A 20,966-nucleotide genomic window follows, 5' to 3' on the forward strand; every position below is an offset into this window, starting at 1 on the left:
TAAGAGTTTGGAAGGATAGTCGTCGTACGCATGTTTTAATATTTCAAAATATCTTTTAAAAGGTACGAAATTATTTCTTTATTTTCAATTTAATTTAATTTCTAAAAAACAATTATGTACATGTACAGTAAATGTACACTAAAATTTATTATTCAAAGACATTTATTTTGCCATAATTAAATGCTACTTATTTTGGATTATGATAATGATTAATAATAAAAAAAACCATAACTTATCTATGAACTAAATGCTAATTTTACCAAAATCGCCACATTTTCAGAAAAAAAACCCAAACAAAAGCGAAGTAAAGAGGCTTTAACGAAAACACGGAAGCCGATCAATAAATAGGACTGTGACGTAATTTACGTATCTCCATAATTATTCTCCTGCACGATTGCACTGTTATTATTTAGAAACGCCTTTACGATTATTTATATATAGTGATTTGGGGCCTTTACGATTATGATCATATTTCCAGGTGAAAATGAGGCGGAAATCATACGAGCTGAATTCCAACAATAATGCCGTCTATACTATAAACGGTAAGAAATGATACATGTGTATTAATATTCTTTGGATGTTACGATGAGAGCCGCGGTGACCCCGTGTCTAGGGTTCGCTGCTGGTGTTGGCCGGGAAAATTCATCGGGACTTTCCGACGTCACTTCCCCTCCTCAGTGGTGCACAACGGAGGGTCTGACAAGGACAGTGTCTCGTCCTTCGAATGGGGAAACAAGAGAAAACAAGATCGCGTGTAGGAATTGGCATGCATGTAAACCAAAGAACAGTTGGAATGATTGTAGATCGAAGCGCCGCTGTCCGGGCAAAATTGCCCTCATAGCACACTGTACGGCATATGCCCTTCTTCATTAGCCCAGTGCACAGAACAGTAGGAGGCCATACCCCATTTCATTAAATTTAGTTATTTCATTTATTTGGAAAGCTCGTTTAAAGGGACCATGCCGATTTTAACAGAGTCTCAGAAATAAAACGCCAAAATATATAGGAATGGTGTATTTACCTTGTCTAAAAATGTCAGCTCTAAATATTGAGTCGTTTGGACATGAGCCTCAAAACCGCTTATCTGGACACGTAACCCTTTCAAGAATTGGGGTCAATTTTTTCATTGGGTGACCTGGTAATCTATTCCTGTTCCTTAAACATACATTATGCAAGAGCTAAATCTGCCTATCGCAGGTCTTTCTTTAGGCCTGAAATCTTATCTAAATTATTAATTAGACATTAATTAACTTATCCAGACCATAATCAACTCTCGATGTCAAGGCTAGCCTTCGATATCGACTGGAATAGAATCCTATATGCTGCAAACGCTCATTGATAATTAAATCAAAACCATGGATAATCGAGACTATGCTTTTTAACGTACTGACTTTAGTAATGATGAAATAGGCTAGGCAGACATTTACAAAGCTGATATCTCGGTTCATAGTGAACCAATTTCACTGAAATTTTCAACAAATTACCTTTATATTATCTAGTTTTTAACTATTATAGCGAGAACTGTCAGCTCTTTATCTAATCTCCCTTAATGTATCTTTAATGTCTATAAAATAAAAGTCTGGGCCCTTATTCACGAAAACTTAAACTAAGATACAATCGAAATTTTAAGAAATACTGCAATTCGATTGGCTGACCAGTAAAATCAATTTGCATATATCCAATGAAGTTGCAGTATTTCTAAAATTTCGGTTGTAACTTAGTTTAAGTTTTCGTGAATAAGGGCCCTCAGGTTTTATCCTAGCTGAGACCGTATAATACAGCTTGGGACCCCGGTCTCCATTCCCAGGTGAAGACTGATAGGGTTAAAGCAGGGGTTTTTAAAGGTTTCTAACACAAAATTAAGCAGTTTTATTCTCCAAACTATAATCGAGATTGTCCCTTTAAACGAAGACTGAGATAAACAAGGCTTAACGTGACTGTCAGTCAATCTATCCATCCCACAGGACTGCATTTACCAATCCTCATAAACATGTTCAGTGTCATCCGGGTAAATTCATCGATTTGACCTTGACGTCAATGTCAAAAGGTTGTAGCATTCAATGCTTTAAAATATGAATGGAATGGGGTTTAACGTCTTGACAACACAACAGGTGGGTCATTTTGAGAATAACACATGTACGGTTACTATTCTGTTCAAAGAACGATGGCTAATTCCAGCTGTACACGAGTGGACCGCGTTTTTCGTGCTTTCGTGTTTAAAATATGACGTAAAATATGTATGTGTACATGTACGTGTTACGTAGAACAAAGAGACCATAACACACAATACATTTGTTCTTGTATTCAGGTTCCGCTTCAAGTAACTAGTTTATATTATTATATTGCGCAAATAAAATAAGTTGGCCTATTTCTCTCTGATCCCTATCAGTTAATAATGATTTTTTTGCCATACTCAGTAAGGCGTCTAGAATTAACTCAAACCACAATTTCCCGTTTCGCATTCGCTCTTAAATATATATAAACACTTAGCCTATATCCTGTATACTGCTCTCTGAAATGAAATGAAATGAAATGAAATGTGGTTTAACGTCCTACTGTTCTGCTCCTAAACTGGGCTAATGAAGACGGGCATACGCCATGCAGTGTGCTATGAGGGAAATTTTGCCCGGGCAGCGGCACTATGGCCTACTCTTATATCGAATTCCAACTGCCATTTCATTTCATTTCATTTATGTCAGTCTCGGTAATCCAGCCCTCTAGTTAAGTGAAGCAACGGTTACTACAATCATTTTCGCGAGATTTACTAGACGATTACACTGGAATGTAGTAGGATGGTTTACTTGAAAATGAAATGGGGTTTAACGTCCTATTGTTCTGCACCGACTGGGTTAATGTAGGCGGGCATATATGCCATACAGTGTGCTTTGGGGGAAATTACAAAACGGACAGCGGCGCGCCAGGCCACGTCCTCTCTTAACTGAATTCCAGTTGTCAAAGGTTCCCTGACGTGCAGACCAACGTGTTCTTGGGCCTTCTGTTTTTCGTCCCACTCGAACGATTAGACACTGCCCCTGTCACCCCACCCCCCTCCTGCACCACCGACAAGACGAAGTGAAACCATGCTGGAAATTTCTGGGGAACTTACTCGATCAACATTGGCATTGAACACAAGACCTGTGATATAAATTTTACCCGGACAGCGGCGCTACATACGGCCTAGGCCACTATTATTTCCATTTCCAACTGTAAATGGTTCTTTTACGTCTACGCTAATCGGCTAATGTGTACACGGGACCTCGGTTTTTCGTCCTATACGAACAGTTAGAAACTCCTGCACCACTGACTAACTGACTTACCTCGCATTTATGCTAGGTTTCCACTGTCGTGCGATGCGTTACCGGAGGATCACGTGGCTAAGTGGGTAAGACGCTGGCTCGCTAGCCTGGAGGTCGGTTGTTCGATCTCTGCATTGACCGAGAAAGTTCATCCAGACTTTCCGGCGTGGTTTCCTCTTGTCAGTGATGCAGGACGAAGGGCCTGACAAGCAAAGCTGTCTAGTCGTTCCGATGGGACGAAAAACCGAGGTCGCGTGTACATATTGGCGGGAACGTAAAAGATCTCTTGGCAGTTGGAATTCGATATAAGAGTAGGCCGTAGCGCCGCTGCCCGGGCAAAATTTCCCTCATAGCACACTGTATGGTGTATGCCCTTCTTCATTAGCCCAGTTTAGGAGCAGAACAGTAGGGCGTTAAACCCCATTTCATTTCATTTCATTTCGCGATGCGTTACCATGGGTTTCCACTGTCGTGCGATGCGTTACCTTAGGTTTCCACTGTCGTGCGATGCGTTACCATAGGTTTCCACTGTCGTGCGATGCGCTACCATAGGATTGTCTCTGTTGAACCCACGATCTGGTGCGTGCAGATACGTTCGGATACGGTTCGATACGATCAACACGATTGCTACGACTGATGATAAGACCCGGATCGTGATAGTGGGTACCTAGAATTATTAAAGAGCCATCGAACCAAATTAATGAACAAGTACAAATACCATCACAAGTAATCATATCACAAGTCACTCATCGGATCTACTTTATTTTATTTTATTTAAGGTTCGTCGTCGAAATCAGAAATTGTAAAGCCTCCTGATGAGTTGGATACTGGGCGAGAAACCATAAATCAAGATGATTTGGAGGCAAAACCAGAAAAAAAGGAGAACACACAAGTCGTTGGTTTCTTTACACTAGTAAGAACTTTTAACCTTATTACTTGGAGTACGATATACGCGTTTTTATTCCTTACTGTCCCTTCTCGACCAAACCAGGACCAGGACCGCCTTTAACGCATGGGATGTACAACACGTTTGTTTATGGTTTATGGAGAGAGAGAGAAATGAGGTTTCACATCCACTCGACACAGAATAGATCATTTCGGGACTAACACATGGTTCAATTTTATTTCAATAATTTGCTTGCGCGTAGGGGTCTTTAGCAGTAGGATGAAACCGGAGGACCCGGAGAAAACCCACGAGGTTCGACAGGCGATCCTACTCCTTGTCACATACAAACCGGGGAATCGAAACCCCGCCAGTTAACACAATGACAGACCTTATGATATAGCGCGCACGTGCTAACCATTCGGCCATCCAACCCCCACAGCCACCCAATTTTATTTCAATAATTCGCTTGCGCGTAGGGGTCTTTAGCAGTGGGAGGAAACCGGATGACCCGGAGAAAACCCACGAGGTTGGACAGGCAACCCTACTCCTTGTCACGTACAACCGGGGATTCGAAACCACGCCAGTTGACTCAATGACAGGCCTCATGATACAGCGCGCACGTGCTAACCATTCGGCCATCCAACCCCCTTTATTTTGTTGGAAGTACCGATATAATAAATATAGGTTTATCACTTCATCAACCATTTATATATTTATTCCTGTGAGTGGTTATATAAGTAGGGGGCCCCAGTGCACTTACATTTAAGCCATTCTTTTAAGAGTCCGATGCACAATAGTTAGTCAAGAACGTGCTTTATCTTGACATTTAATGAAAAAACTCAAATTCAAGGCCTAAAAATCCGTGGTTTTAATAAATTAATCATGCCTAATCTTCTCTATAATGTTTACTCGTTTGTCATGGATATTTTTCCAGTTGGATGTCGGGGTCAGGGGTGTGGTGGCCACTGATTCTGCATGAGGTGGATAGGGCACACCAAAAAACAATATTTATATCGTTACAAGCCCCCCCCCCCCCTACACACACACACACCTCACGACACTCAGAAACTTGGGCTGCGTAGCATATCTGAACCACAATTAGCCTGTGTTTGACACTTGGTGATGAGCATTGATTATGACCAAAACATTGAAACCAAAAAGGAGGGAGTGGGGCGGGGACACCAGAACTCAAACCAGCGACTCACAGCGCATCTCCTTCACTAACCCTTGATCGGTGTATGTCTTTCGCCTATTCGATCGTTCATTAATGTTTGAAAATTGTATATTTTTTTTAGTTTAGGTTTGCCGACTGTTTGGATATTACCTTGATGTTGATTGGCTGTTTTGTTGCTATGTTACATGGTGCAGCATACCCTGCTTTGATTTACGTCTATGGTGATTCTATAGATATATTCATTAGTACTGGTATATTTGAGAAATTTCTCAAGTCCGATGTCGTATCCGGCTTCCTGGGAACCGTTAATCTGACAGTGGAATCTGTCCTTAAACAACCACCAATTTTAAAGTAAGTTTTAATATCATCAACACAGAAAACACTGATTGCCTTTTCATGATAGTCCATTTGTTATTACGGGATTCGTCCATTGGATTATTCTCATGAAATGAAATTAGGTTTAACGTGCAACCAGGATAATGCAGATATGATCATACTCAATCTGCTATGACGACAAAGTTACTCCACCGTCAACTATATCGTTATAGTTCTAAATACGTCACTAGACACCTCAAATCAGGACAAATATGTCGTAATGCTAGGTTCCCACTATCACGATTCGCGCTACAATTGAAATCGTGGTTTTAATCGTGGAGTAATCGTGGTGATCCTATTAGGTCTTATCATATATTTAGGTCAGTCGTAGCAATCGTGGTGATCGTTGATCGTATCATGTATTGAGGTCAGTCGTAGCAATCGTGGTGATCGTATCGAAACATATCCGAACGTATCTGTACATACCAGATCGTGGACTCAATCCTATCGTAACGCGTCACGTCACGACAGTTGGAACCTAGCTTAACACTTGGTGCGTCCTACGATTCAAGATTTTTACTACACCTACAAATAATAACACAGGGGCCTTCTGAATCCATAATATACTAACCATATCTGAATTCGTTCAATTATATTATTAATTTCATGATAATTTACTAATTTCAGAAGTCATTGTGAATATTTGTCAAATTTAACCGACGGTAACTATACATGTGACGTCATACAACCTCAGTTAACCAATCAGCTTCTAGATCAGATGTCAACATATACCTATTATTATATTAGTAAGTAACATTCAGTGTTTTAATTTAAAGTAGCTAAGTCTCTAACTCAATATCATCCAAAAATCTTCGACATTGAAAACACGAATTATTTGTCAATTTAAATCAACATTGATGTTGTGATCTTCCGGGAAAAAGATATCCAATTATTAAGAGAAAATAAACATTTTACCGTTGGTGCCATGGTGCATTTCAATTAGATATATTCCACAAGTCATGTCAAACGGTGACGTCATATTCTTATCTGAAGAGCATGCGCAATAAATACTATCGGTATAGAGTGGAATAACCAGACGCTAGAGATTGCCATTGGATTGAGACTTCTGGCGTATTTCGCCGAATATAACTGATTAGAAATTGCAGTAAAAACAGAAACGATTGAATGTAAATCAGTTTATACAATCACATTACATTAGTATATACGTTGCGACCCATTTGTGTCAATATCTAGATCCAAAATATTAGCGATTTAGCTCCTTTAATTCAAAGAAATGATTGCATCCTTAATTTAATTCAGAATTGGACAATTTAATTCAGAATCTCCAAAGACGTGACTGCGACCTTAATCAAGAAGATGGGGCAATACAATATCCTGCTCCATTTTCTCCCTATGCAAGACTGGCCTCGTTTTCACTACAAGTGTACAAGCGCGGGGAATCGAAACCAACGCCACTTGACACAATGGCAGACACTATAACCTAAAGCGCACTAGTTAAACCATTTGGATGTTACTTTAGTCGTTCGTATGGGACGAAAAACCGAGGTCTCGTGTACACGTTGGTGTGCACATAAAAGAACCCTGTATCGTATTCGGTGTAGAACAGTTGGACGTTAAACCCCATCTCATTTTGTTATTAATATATATAATTTAAACATACATTATGCAAGAGCTAAATCTGCCTATTGCAGGTCTTTCTTTAGGCCTTAAATGTTATCTAAATTATTATTTAGACATTAATTAACTTATCCAGACCATAATCAACTCTCAATGCCATCGTTAGCATGCGATATTTAGTGGATTTGAATACATTTTGTGATGGATAATTTAACGTAAAAATGCAATGGACGATCGAGACTTTCTATATCATCGTTCCAACATTAGTAATGACAAACGAGGCTGGCCTAAAATAATACCTCGGTTCAGGGTGAAGCAGTTTGACTGAAATTTTCAGCACGTTCTGTTTTGGATTATCTATTTTTTAACTATTATAGCAAGAACTGTCAGCTTTTTTATCTAATATTACCTAAAGTCCTCTTTAAATAATAAAAATTGTTAATATTGTTGTAGTTATTGGCTGTGCTGTAATAGTGCTGGGGTATTTACAAATAACAGTTTGGATGACGTCAGCAGAGAGACAGGCCCACAGAATACGATTAGAGTTCTTCCGGAATGTGATGCGACAAGAAATTGGATGGTTTGATACGAACGATACGGGTGAAGTAAACTCCAGATTAGCAGAGTAAGATGTCTTGAATATTGTTCATTTTGTTTCATGGTTTGGTGGCCGGCCAAATGGTTTATGGGCGAAGAAATGAAATGGGGTTTAACGTCCTACTGTTCTGCTCCGACTTGGCTAATGAAGACGTCATAATGAGTGCTATGAGGAGATTTTTCCTGGGCCGCGGCACTACGACCTACTCTAATATCCAAATGCCAATGGACCTTTTATGCCAACGACTATAGTAGGGTGACCACCATAAATCAATATCTCCAAATATCTCGACAATAACACCACAATATCTATATATACACCAAGCCTTAAATCAGTTTCAAACATTTATAGTCACTAAATAAACGGTCATGCTGTACTCAATAAGCTATGACCATAACATCCGAGCACATGTGAGTAAAAATAGGCTACGTGCCCATGTTTTGAAAGTATTCTCGCTAAACCAGTCTACCGATCATTCTACGTTTGATTAATAGGCCGGGATAATCAAGACTACTTTTTTACGAAACATGACAGAAAGCTGGAACAATAAATTGAATTTAGAAACAGGCAACTGAACAGTTGTTTTAAGAACCTTGTAAAAGTAAAATGAAACTACTGCTAATATCATGTTCTTGCCCAACGCAAGTATTTCAGAGATATTATTTGTACTAAACCAAAAGATGCAGTTCTAATGGTACAGTTAATGATAAACCAATTTAAAAAATAAACGAACATAATTTCTAAAGCTGCTGTAATAACCAATAAGCTAAATATTACTGCTATTCAGAATCGTCAACAATAGATTTTTTACGGCTGTAATAGTTGATAGAAGTGTAGAGAATTGCACGTGCGATGGCTATTTATAGTATCATAGACTCTGCCGCTGAGCGCGTAGTGTATGCGAGAAATCACTGCAAGATAAGACACAGACGCGTGTACAATCGCCGTGCCGAGATCAACTTTCTGTATGGTGCACGGGTCACCCTAACTATAGCACGTTGTCCTTTGCCAGGTCCCCTGTCCTGCACCACTGACAAGAGGGAACAACTCCGAAAATCCCGATGAACTGATTAGTCGAAGAAAAAACAGACGTAAAACACTCTTTTCATTTCAGTGTCCCATTTTCATTTATTTTGGTATTAAAATAAGATATTCCTAAGGTGGCCACTCCTTATTTTACTTTTCGAAAATAGAGAGAAAATAGTCTCTATCATCCAGATAAATATTCGTAGAATATTAGTCTGGATGCGTTGTCAATATTTGAGACAATCTGTTTCACAAAGTATTATTTCTAATAATATCTCTGTAAAAGATGACTGTCTTCAACACATGACGTCATATCACGCGGCGTCAATCATTGGCGCGTGCATTGTTTACATAAGACGTTACTGATTCGAGCAGAATGGCGCCTTTTACTCATTTTAATACCGACTTACACTAAAATAGGAAATAATTTTTACCTACTAATACTTCAAACGTCTTTATTTATTTTTCTAATACATAAAAAAAATGTTTTAGAATTTCATTTGTCGGAGGAAAAAAGTTAATATTTGTTGCTCATTAAGTCGCATCGATGTCATCCTTATCAGTGATTGTCGCGGCCTAGCGAATATTCACTTCTGATGATTGTGCATTTGAGAATAATAGGTCATTGGCTAGATTATCCGGTCTTTTACATTATCATAAACAAAGTGTAAGGGAGGTAATTAACTAGTCTTAAAACACGATATTAATTTAAGAATGCCATTTCAGAAAATCCATTTGATTGCATTGCCAGTTCATTTTCCAACACACTTATTTTTTTTTTATTGTAAAATTTCTCTCTTTATGGGCCATATCTATGTTTTTATTAATTAATTAACCCTAATTCGTCGTCACGATTCATGTTTTGTTTATATTAATGCAAGATTTATGGAATTTATTGCGGATAGGAGCGCAAGCATACTTGGCCAAGCATACCGGATAATCAACCACATAAAAAAAACCTCCCGGTTACGCATGGGCAATGGAACTTTTCGTCAATATTGACAACGGTCCCTGACCCTCCGTACGTTGAAGACTAGTCGGTTCGGGGTGACCGAGACTATTATAATACCCGTTGGTGTGCCATTATTTATTTTTATTTCAGTGATATAAATAAAATCCACGATGGTTTAGGAGATAAAATAGGATCTAGTATACAGTGGATATCAGCTTTTCTTGCTGGATGTATAGTAGGTTTTATAAATGGTTGGAAATTAACTTTAGTAATACTATCAATCAGTCCATTACTTATTTTAGCCTCAGCACTCATGAGTAAGGTACGTATCTATGCTAATATTTTGTGACTGTTGTTTGTTTGTCTGTTCAGGGTTGGCGGCTACACTAGGTTCACTAGGGTTGTCCCGAGGCTGAAATTTGGTTTATAGGGGAGTAACGTAGGCCTGGTGGCGATGGCCTACCACTTCCGGTTTCGGAGTTACTTCCGGTTCATTGCTATACACCGAGCTACGCGGGGTCAACCGCTAGTAGGTAATGTATATAAAAAGTACTGATTAAATATGTAATGAAATGGGGTTTGAAGTCCCACGTCCTACCTTTCTGAACTACCCGTGCTAATGAAGATGAAAACAGTCTGTATTCGCCGTGCAATGTGCCATGAGGGAAATTTTGGGCTAGTGCCTACTCTTCTTATCTCGAATTCCAACTCCCAAGGGTTCTTTTACGTGCACGTCAATGTGTACACGATTTTTCGTCCCACCCGAACGACTAGATACTGCCCTTTCGATACATATTTAGTTTTAAAACCATGTAATCTATATCCAAATGTGGATTTTCCAAACACACTTCTTCGTTAACTGGGAACTGGGATGTTGTCGCTTTCCATCTGTCTTGGCACGTATGATAAAATATTCCAATGCACAAAGTTCTTCATTTGTTGGCTCCCAAAGATGTTAAATCTCGGACTATCTCGCTGTCTGTCTTCGGACGGTTGGGTGGTTACAAGGTCTGTCATTGAGTCAAGTGGCGTGGTTTCGATTCCCGGCTTGAACGTGACAAGGAATAGGATCGCCTGTCCAACCTCGTGGGTTTTCTCTAGATCCTCCGGTTTACTCCCACTTCTTAAGACCCCTACACGCAAGCAAAGTATTGAAATAAAATTGAACCATATGTTATTCCCAAAATGCCCTAATTTATGTCGATTGGACGTTAAACCCCGTTACTCTCCGTCCTTCTTCATAAGTCTGGTTAGCACAGGAAAGTTGTAAATTAAACCCTATTCTATTCCTATCACTCTACTGTTAAAAGTTTACGGTTTGGAACTATGTGTATCTTGATTATCTTTTCCTGATTTTTTTTCTGTTTTTAAACACAGCTAGCAGGTAGTATGACCAACAAAGAATTAAAGGCCTATGCCAAAGCTGGATCTATAGCAGAAGAGGTTCTAAGTAGCATAAGAACTGTTATTATGTTTGGTGGACAGAAGCTGGAGGCTGAGAGGTAGGGTTTTCTTGTTTCATACCTGGGGCGGTGGGTTCCAAACTTGCTTATTTGTAGGCTACTGAAAGTTAACACGATAGACTCAATCTGTTTCACAGAGGATTCCGAAAGTTTTCTAATATCTCTGTAAAAGATGATTACCTTCAACACGTAACGTCTCATTACACGGCGTCAATCATTGGCTCAATGGCGCGTGCATTGTTTACATAAGACCTTAATGGTTCGGGCGGAATGGAACCTTTTACTCATTTTAATACCCATTTACACTAAATAGAAAATAATTTTTACCAACAAATACGTAAAACGTCTTTATTTATTTTTCTAATACATAAAAAAAATGTTTTAGAATTTAATTTGTCGGAGGAAAAAAATTAATATTTGTGGCTCATTAAGTCGCATCGATGCCATCCTTATCAGTGATTGTCGCGGCCTACCGAATATTCGCTGCTAATCAGTGTGCGATAGACTATTTAACAAATATAACGGAGATACATATGGGGCAATAACATTTTAACGGGTTTTGTATTCAACAGTCCATGTGAATCAAAAGGGTCCGTGCCATTTTGAATTTTTTAAATGTTACTATCGATATGGTTACTTGTATAGGTAATTTTTTACTTCAATATGCTTACGATCATATTACACAATGTTTTTCTCTGGGTTATATCCCCGATTGTTTGTCTTTCAATTTTGAGTCGGGTCTGTTTGACTAGAGGCCCGGGACTGTACAGCGCAGTGGACGCTTACAACTGCCCCCCCCCCCACACTTCGATCCATTCACTTAATCTGATATGTACGTATGTTTGTGATTTCTGCGTAATTTCTGCGTATTGTGTCTTGTCCGTAGTTTTGTTTTGTGTAATTATGTGTGGTGCAGCCCCATGGTACTGCGCTTACTATTAGGTTAATGCATTCTGTGCACAGATATCTATCCACTTTTCCAGCCTCGTTGGTTTTCTCCGGGTCCTCCGGTTTCCTCCCACTGCTAAAGACCCCTACGCGCAAGCGAATTATGTAAATAAAATTAAACCATATGTTAGTCCCGAATGACTTAGTTTGTGTCGAGTGGACGTTAAACCCCATTTATCTCTCTCTCTCTATCCACTTTGAGAATCGAGCTCCGCTCTTAATGTCCGCCATATTCAATAATTAGTATTATTATTCTATATTGTGGTTCTAATCCATCTAATATCTTACATACACACCAAGCCTTCAAAGACTAAAACAAACAAAAAATCGATTTAATTAAATGGAAGCAGGATAAACACTTCTCAAAATTCTCTAAATATACTTAATGTTTTCGTCGATTTACGAATTAAAATGTCGGTCAATTAGCTTCGTGTTTGTTCTCAAGCTGAGCTAATTGACGAACAGCGTAAGTTTAGAATGTAGTTATTGTTATGTCATCTTACATCTAGAAATAAGGTTACTGTCTATATTCATAAGGTATATCTGACTTTCACTTTACTATTCTTTAGTTTTTCTTCTGTAACTTTATCAAAACTTTCACTTTCAGCAACAGTTAACCAATTTTTCCAATCTCCTACTTTACCTGAATAATAATGATAATGAATTTATAATGAATTTTATACATCACGTTAATATCAATAAACTGATTTTACACAACATACCGATACGCTGACAAGGGAGATAACCTTTTAGTACGTGTAATCTTTATCAGTTTATGAAGTATAAAGCAGTATTTATCCTAAGCATGCTATAAAATTACAGCCGACTTCATTATGAAAGGGGGCATGGGGAGGGGAGTGGATGGCCGAATGTTTAGCCCGTGGGCGTTGTGCCATAAGGTCTGTCACTGAGTCAACTGGTATGGTTTCAATTCCCCGGGTGTTTGTGACAAGAGGATCGCCTGTCGAACCTTGTGGGTTTTCGCCAGATCCTTCGGTTTCCTTCCCTTTCTTAAGATCCGTTTCTCTCTATATATATTGTTCCATCCAGAACAATTTATGAAGAGCAAGAGAGAATAGTTAGTCTTCATATGTGGAGTTCTAGGTTTAAACCCAATATCAGTTCTCGGTAATGAACTGTGTTCGTGCAAGCGTAACACTTGTCTTTTTTCACGATTTTAAGCAGTCCCATGTCATACGTTTTGCACGTGCATTTCCTGCAGATCAAAATTTCAACATTCATCACTTCGGAAAAATGACACGCCTTACAAAAGAAAACAGGAACAGGGCTATTGGCATGCTGGATCAGGGGGCTACACAGGTAGCCGTCGCCAGACACTTTAATGTCTACCCATCGACCATTGCTCACCCCAGACAACGCTTCCACGCCAATGGAAGAGTTGCCGATCGACCACAACCTGGAGCGCCACCTGTAACAACCGCTGCTCAGGATCGCCACATCCGACTACAGCATAAGCGCAACAGATTCCAGTCAGCTATTGCTACTGCCAGGGGAACTGTTGGAACACGGCAACGTCAGATCAGCCCTAAAACAGTCCGAAGGCGCCTGGCTGCTCTGCCATCGACCTTACCAAGGTCAAATCCTTTGTACCGTCATCGACTTGCCAGACAGCAATGTGCCGCAAATCAGGGGAATCTGCACAACACACCATGGCGAAATGTCATCTTCTCGGATGAATCCCGATTCAACCTCAGTTTTCCTGATGGACGTCACCGTATCTACCGACGTCGACATGAACCCGATCGAACACCTTTGGTATGAACTAACTCAAGCCGTGCCACCACGAACTGTTGCAGAGTTGGCACAGGCATTCCAAAATCATTGCCAAACAATCCCACAGCGTGTAGTGAGACATCTGTGCCAGTTCATGCCAAGGCGACTTCAGGCATGTGTAAGAGCTCAGGGTGGACATACCCGATATTGACTTCAGTTGACCCCTGCTTTGTTTCATGGTTCCCTGACGTTTCGTTTTTGTACATTTGTAGTGAATTCTTTTATGAATTTATCCACAGATGCTTGTTATCTCGATTTTGTCAATTGTTATGTACATTTGTTAAAAGTTGTTACAGTAAATAAACTTTGAATTATGCATTGCGTTTTAATGGCTTTGAGTGTATTTGAGGAAACTGATAATGGATTAATTCTATTCTATCCATACCTTCTCGATAGATAGATACTCCTTCCTTCCATTCATATTTGAGAAAATTATCTTTAATTTCCTCATTAGCTTTCTTTAATTTCTTAAAGCTACAAGCTTCAACTATAGCTTTGCATAACTCATCAGACGCTCGCAAATCTAGAAATTTAGCTAAGCCATTTACATGTTCTGCTGGATTCTGAAATAATTATATTATGTATTAGCTCATTAACTCAGTCATTATTGAAAAAACAATAAAGAAGTAATTTGATAAATATTTGTCAGAAGTTAGTAAATCTAGGCCTTTAACTAAGTCTTTTACATATTTTATTCTGAAATAATTAAATTATATAGTAGAGAGAGAGAGAGAGAGAGAGAGAGAGGGGGGAGGGTTTAACGTCCACTCGACACAAACCAGGTCATTTCGGGACTAACATATGGTTTAATTTTATTTCAATGATTCGCTTGCGCGTAGGGGTCTTTAGCAGTCGGAGGAAACCGGAGGACCCGGAGAAACCCACGAGGTTGGACAGGCGACCCTACTCCTTGTCATGTACAACCGGGGATTCGAAACCAGGAATAAAATTAATAACCTAGGTTATTTTCTTGAGAAAATAAATTATTTTTTACATTATAAACTATGTTTTTTTTAACAAAGTATTGTTTACAATGCGAAGAAATATAAACAAACGAATGTTTTACAGTGTGAAGAAAAGTAAACAGACTTTTGATTACAATTGGAAGAAATTGAATAAATTATTGTTTACAATTGGACGAGAATAGATAAAATAGAAACTAAGTACAAAATATTGCATAAGCCTATAATTTAAAGCAAATAAACAAAGTATTGTTAATTTAAAAAAAAAATAAGCCAACACTTTTGAATAAAAAGTAAATAAAAGAAATCGATGACGCAACAACGGGAATATTAATACTATATCATCTAGTGAATAAATAGGTGAGTTGGAATAGCTATTTAAAACGAAACAAAAAGTACCTTGTTTTGCGCAAAAAATATCATAAATGCTAAGAAATGATCCGCTCCGGCGCTTGGAAAAAATATATATTTCTTTAAAATAAATATGAAACAAACCTCGTGCATATCTTCATAGCTAAACTGATAAAATGGATTTTCAGTTGTTTCAAAGAACTTCTCCCACTCTAGAACGTAGTCATACCACGTTCCATACGGTACTGAAAGACAATATTTTAATAAAAAAAAATATGGGATGGTTGTTATTGTAAATATGGCAACATTCACTAATAGATAGCCGGGTAGTAAAGCTAGGGAGAATGTTTCGCTAAGTAATGCTAGGGGCGGGAGATGTTTCGCTAAGTGAAGCTGCTAGATGTTTCGCTTATGCCCCCGTCAGACCGGGGAGCCGTTCTCACTGCGCTGCTGCGACCATACAGCGACCAGAAAATGCAAAGTCGCGTTCTTACAGCCTTCCAGGTCCGATCACAGTATCTTGGCGTTTGTTTTGAACATGCTCAAAACAAACGCCGTGACTCGGCGATCATTGGCGACCATGGAGACCACAGCACAATATATCTAGCGTTTCCACCACGCTTTTACTACGATCTTGACGCGCTCTGGGACCATTTTCCGTCGCCGTAGCAGCGCATTAATGACGCCACCCTGGTCTGGCGGGGCTATTACTAAAGCTGACGGAGAATCGTTCTCTAAGTAAAGCTGGCGGAAAATGTTTTGTTTCGTTAAGCAGAGCGAGGAGTAATATTGTTATCAATTGCACCAATTTAAACAAAAGTAATATCTAACAACGTTTCTATAAATAAGGTGGTATTTTGATTATAAAAATAAATAACTTACAAGTTTTATACAAAGACATATCTATGAAATCTCTGATAGTTCCATAGTACTTTACGGTAACATCTGTTGCGCTGATGTGGAAGAAATATGACACAATTGTGTCTTTTGGGTTCCGAAGCAGATAAATAATTTTGGTTTTCTTTGAGAACATCTCTGTGGGTAAATGTCGCGGCCATAAGTGTGAATTAAGAAGACGTGGGGACGGTTCCTGGTCAATTTCTGCCAGCATGCCGAATTCTAACATTTGTTTCTCCTTGATCTGTTTGTTATATTCTGTAGATTGACTTCGTAACATTTGAATAACTTCCCAGATCCAGTGAGTACCTGAAATTAAACTTTTGACAGATATGAAACAATCCAAATCTTTTCCATCACTAGTAACATTTCAATTCTTTGTGTTTCGGCTACATTTTAAAAGAAAGTATTCTGTATTTTGACGCGAACTGCCAATTGGCCAGGTTTTGAGAGAATAGGTCATATTTGTTCACTTTGTGTAGCAACATTTTTATACGCCCACATTTTCATGTGGGCGTATATTGCCGTCGCCCCTGTCCGTCCTTCCGCCCGTCCGTCCGTCCACAATTGTTTGTGAACACTCAACAGGTTACAATTCTTATCCGATTTTGACGAAACTTGAAATATAGGTTTATCTCCGAAAGATCTCGGTTGATTTCGATATTGGCATATATCGGACCGAAACTTCATGGATTATGACCCCTGATTGTACGAAAAATCGTGGTTTTTTAGCTTGTGGACCCTATAGAGTTCACAATTTTTATCCGATTTGTTGAAACTTGAAATATAAGTTTATAACCCGAAGATCTCGGTTCCTTTCGATATTCGCGCATATCGGATCGTAACTTCCTGAATTATGGCCCCTGATTGTACGAAAAATCGCGTTTTTAGCTTGTGGACCCTATAGAGGTCATAATTTTTATTCGATTTAAATAACCGTTTTAGTATATCGCCGTTACACCCTAAGGAGGGTTCAGTTCGAATTTCGTGAAAATCGGCCCAAAACTGACAGACAAAATGGCCGTCCCTCGTTCTCAAATAGCGTAAAAATATGGTATATCAAGGTTGTGGACCCTCTAGACGTGACAATTTTCTTCTGATTTTGAGGAAACTTGACATGTAAGTTTATAACCCAGAGATCTTTGTTCCTTTCGATATTTGCGCATATCGGATCGTAACTTTGTGAATTATGGTCCCTGATTGTACGAAAAATCGCTTTTTGTTTAGCTTGTTCTCTATCCATCTCTTGCAATATGTGGGCGTATTAAATGGCGGTCGTGTTTCAATCGATCGTTTCGGCGGTTGATTATGGATTTCCCATTATAATAAATGTCTAATTAACAATTTATATACCCTTATACCCTCTAAGGTCCAACAGAAAGACTCGCAATAGGCAGAGTTTCATACAGAAAGAAATGAAATAAAATGGGGTTTAAAGTCCTACTGTTCAGCTCCGACTTGGCTTATATGAGACGAAATCTGAACATTTTTAACAGGAGATTTATCACTTTTATCTTTCTATATGTAAATAGGTTGGTCGCCATCTTAAATGCCATAGGTCAGGTGGTTAAACTGTCTACACACTAAAAACATAGCTTGCCAGTCAACGTAAAATACGGTACCCAGGGTGGCTTATGATTGTTATAACTTTTAAAGGTTTTTACTGTATATAATGATCCGGCTCCAAATTTTGTGGAAATTGGTCAAGAACCTAACTCTTCAGAGTGAGTGCAATTAGATAACGTCCCATGATCAACTATAATAAGGCAGGGACAAGAAATATTGGCTATTCTGCAAAAAATATAACATAAATGTTAATCAATAATAATTGTCTTGTTCCTGCAAATTTGTAGAAACTGGGAAAGATGTTAACTTGATAATGAAGGGTTGTGGACAACTGAAAGAGTCAATCCACGAACATGTTAAATATCAACTAAACTGTCGCTACATGAGCTGGATTAAAGAGTCTGTGTGTGGAGGTTACCTTAGAGGAGACTGCCGTTGGATGGGGGGGGGGGTATTAGCTGGTACGGGGGTAGGATGGCCTATAGGTCTGGGCGTATGTGGCTTGGAGTCGGAGTCTTCCCAGCCTCGTGGGTTACTACCTCGTGGGTTTACTGCCTCGTGGGTGTACTCCGGTTTCAACCCACCCCCCGCCCCGCCCAAATTGTCTGCGATATCACCATCGGCGGAGCGGACGTTAAGCACCAAGACTAACAACAACACCCGAATTGTACATTCGTATGTGTTGTTTAGGCGTAAAGTCGAGAACCAACTCTGACGTCATTGATAGTATGGGGGACTATTTATTGACGGAGTGGAATTATAAAGATAATAATGTCAAAGAATGCAAAAGAGATCATATGTCAATTAAAATACCCGATTATGGATTTATAAAAAAGAGTTCTCACCTGCTTTTGGATAAGCACATATCATGACGTCATCGTCTCGTATCTTGAAATCCTTGATTTGTCTAAAATGAACTTCCGGTTTGTTACCAACGAGTTCTTCTCCTACGGGTAGTAGATAAACACCGTCCACTTCAATCATCTTAAAATCATTTCCTGACTTGTCTTTGATTACAATTTCTTTAATAGTACCGTATTCATTATTACCAACGTTCTCCATTTTCAAAATGTATTCACCATACAGTTTAGTAATAAGATTTCAAAATCTTTTTGCAATTTTTGAAGATTTTACCAAATACGGAGATTTAAATGTTCCCTTATCCTATCACCATAATTATAGTCTAGTACGCACTACTTTCATTTTCACGAACATTCTTCATTTTCAAATTATATCCACCATACTGGTTGTAAAAATTCAAAACTTATCCATGCAGAATTGTATATTATATTAACTTGGAAAGATCATGAATAATTAATAATGATGACAACGATGTCGATAATTTAATAAGTAGGCTGTATGACATTTGTATACTGAATTGTGTATTGGTATAAATATATATGTCATTAATGACCTCGATAACCTGCTACAACATCTAATTCAATAAAAGTACTTTTGTTTTAAAATAAAGTAGGTCAATAATTGCCCTGATTATCTCTAGGTATTGGTGTGTGTCGTGTACGAATGAGGGTATGTTTTCATCAATTCATAAAATATCTAAACCCTCCACCATGCTATGGGGAATTTAGATCAAGCTACTTTTTATTTCTATGTGAAGTCATGTTTACCCAGGCAGTGAAAATTTATACTGACAGGAGTATATCGACTAAGGATGCAGGAAACACATACAATATAAAACGGGTCTCAAAGTCGATGAAACAAACATAGGCCTATCTATAAACATTATAATGAAACAAACATAGGCCTATCTATAAACATTATAATGACATCATATTTAAAAATACCTTTTTTGTCAGACTGTATTATTCTCTGTTTCACTACTACATCCGTTATAATATCGTCAATAATGTTTCTATATTCACACAAACATGGCTATGAATCTAAACTTTGAATATATCAGCATATTATCACACCACGACTGTAAACTGAGCGTTTGTATATATACAACGTCAGCTATATATAGTTAATTTAGTATAAAATAAACTACTCGCGCTGTCAGTAATAAGATGTATACGGTAAAGGTCACACTGTATTATTTGTCACATCGGGTCTATGAAATGGAGAAGGATTTAACACTATTTTCTGCACAGACTGGGCTATTCAAGACTCGCATACGTCATGCAGTGTGCTATGAGGGCAGTTTTACACAGACAGCGAGGCTACGGTCTACCCATATTTCAAATTTCAACCGAAAGAGTTCTTTTCGTCGGGTTTATGTGTAGCGTCATGGATGCAAACCTTTTTATTTGTATATAGTCTATTAAACATTACCACGGTTGACTACTCAAAAAATGTTTTGATGCATTTTTTCAAGACAAGGATTAAATGTGTCACATTAACACGTGTGCTATATTTTATTATTTAGTGGAAAACTTTAAACATACATTATGCAAGAGCTAAATCTGCCTATTGCAGGTCTTTTTTAGGCCTAAAATGTTAACTAAATTATTAATTAGACATTAATTAACTTATCCAGACCATAATCAACTCTCGATGGCAGTGCTAGCCTGCGATGTTTATTGGATTAGGTTCCGATTTGCTGTTCGACTTCCATTCATAATTAAATGTTAATGGATAATCGAGACTATGTTTTTGTATCCTACCGACTAAAATCTCGGTTCATAGTGGATCAATTTGAATGAAATTTTTTAGCAAATTCACTTTTCATTATCTAGTTTTTAACTATTATAGTGGGTACTACCAGCTCTTTATCTAATCTCCCATAGTGTATCTTTAGTTTTGTATTGTAAGCTTTTATTGGCTATAGTCCTTCGGATTGGACAGAAAACAGAGGTACCGTGTATACATTGACATGCAGGAATAAGAACCCTTGGCAGTTGGAATTAAATATAAATAAAATAAAACCAAGTACGAATAATCCAAACCATTAGACAAAATTCGAAATATAGGCAAAATAGTGTAATCAGTAAATGGCCTGTTCACCAGGTACAATATATATGATGAACAGTGGTACCAGGTGTCCGGATTCCGGAAGCGTAAGCTTACCCTGCCTGGTGTCACATCCGCCATATCTGCATCCACACCATTAGACGAAATGTCGGTAAAATATCGTTATTAG

At 38.4% G+C, this 20,966-nt stretch overlaps 2 protein-coding genes across 3 annotated transcripts in view; one reads left to right on the forward strand and one right to left on the reverse strand.

The window, feature by feature from the left end:
• Nucleotides 1-20,966, forward strand: part of LOC126807777 (ATP-dependent translocase ABCB1) — a 45,072-nt gene continuing 24,106 nt past the window's right edge. The window contains exons 1-8 of the mRNA XM_050532602.2: nucleotides 1-62; nucleotides 479-542; nucleotides 4,076-4,209; nucleotides 5,478-5,707; nucleotides 6,359-6,477; nucleotides 7,763-7,934; nucleotides 10,036-10,207; nucleotides 11,263-11,387. Coding sequence (XP_050388559.2) covers nucleotides 485-542; nucleotides 4,076-4,209; nucleotides 5,478-5,707; nucleotides 6,359-6,477; nucleotides 7,763-7,934; nucleotides 10,036-10,207; nucleotides 11,263-11,387 — 1,010 coding nt within the window. The 5' untranslated portion in view covers nucleotides 1-62; nucleotides 479-484. The remainder of the gene's footprint in view (nucleotides 63-478; nucleotides 543-4,075; nucleotides 4,210-5,477; nucleotides 5,708-6,358; nucleotides 6,478-7,762; nucleotides 7,935-10,035; nucleotides 10,208-11,262; nucleotides 11,388-20,966) is intronic.
• LOC126807780 (sulfotransferase 1E1) lies at nucleotides 12,613-20,113 on the reverse strand. 2 transcript variants are annotated; one of them, XR_008789233.1, is made up of 6 exons: nucleotides 19,672-20,113; nucleotides 18,712-18,813; nucleotides 16,286-16,609; nucleotides 15,548-15,648; nucleotides 14,476-14,653; nucleotides 12,613-12,939 (listed from the first exon to the last, which is right to left on the reverse strand). XR_008789233.1 is itself a non-coding variant. In XM_050532605.1 (5 exons), exons 1-5 carry the CDS (start codon nucleotides 18,926-18,928, stop codon nucleotides 12,827-12,829), a joined length of 933 nt encoding a protein of 310 aa, XP_050388562.1. In that variant the 5' UTR covers nucleotides 18,929-18,974; the 3' UTR covers nucleotides 12,613-12,826. The 2 variants fall into 2 exon arrangements, 1 of the variants encoding a protein (XP_050388562.1); XM_050532605.1 differs by lacking the exon at nucleotides 19,672-20,113 and having other exon boundaries at nucleotides 18,712-18,974.

Source organism: Patella vulgata, chromosome 9 (genome assembly GCF_932274485.2).
Source record: "Patella vulgata chromosome 9, xgPatVulg1.2, whole genome shotgun sequence".
NCBI classification, from domain to species: Eukaryota; Metazoa; Mollusca; class Gastropoda; family Patellidae; genus Patella; species Patella vulgata.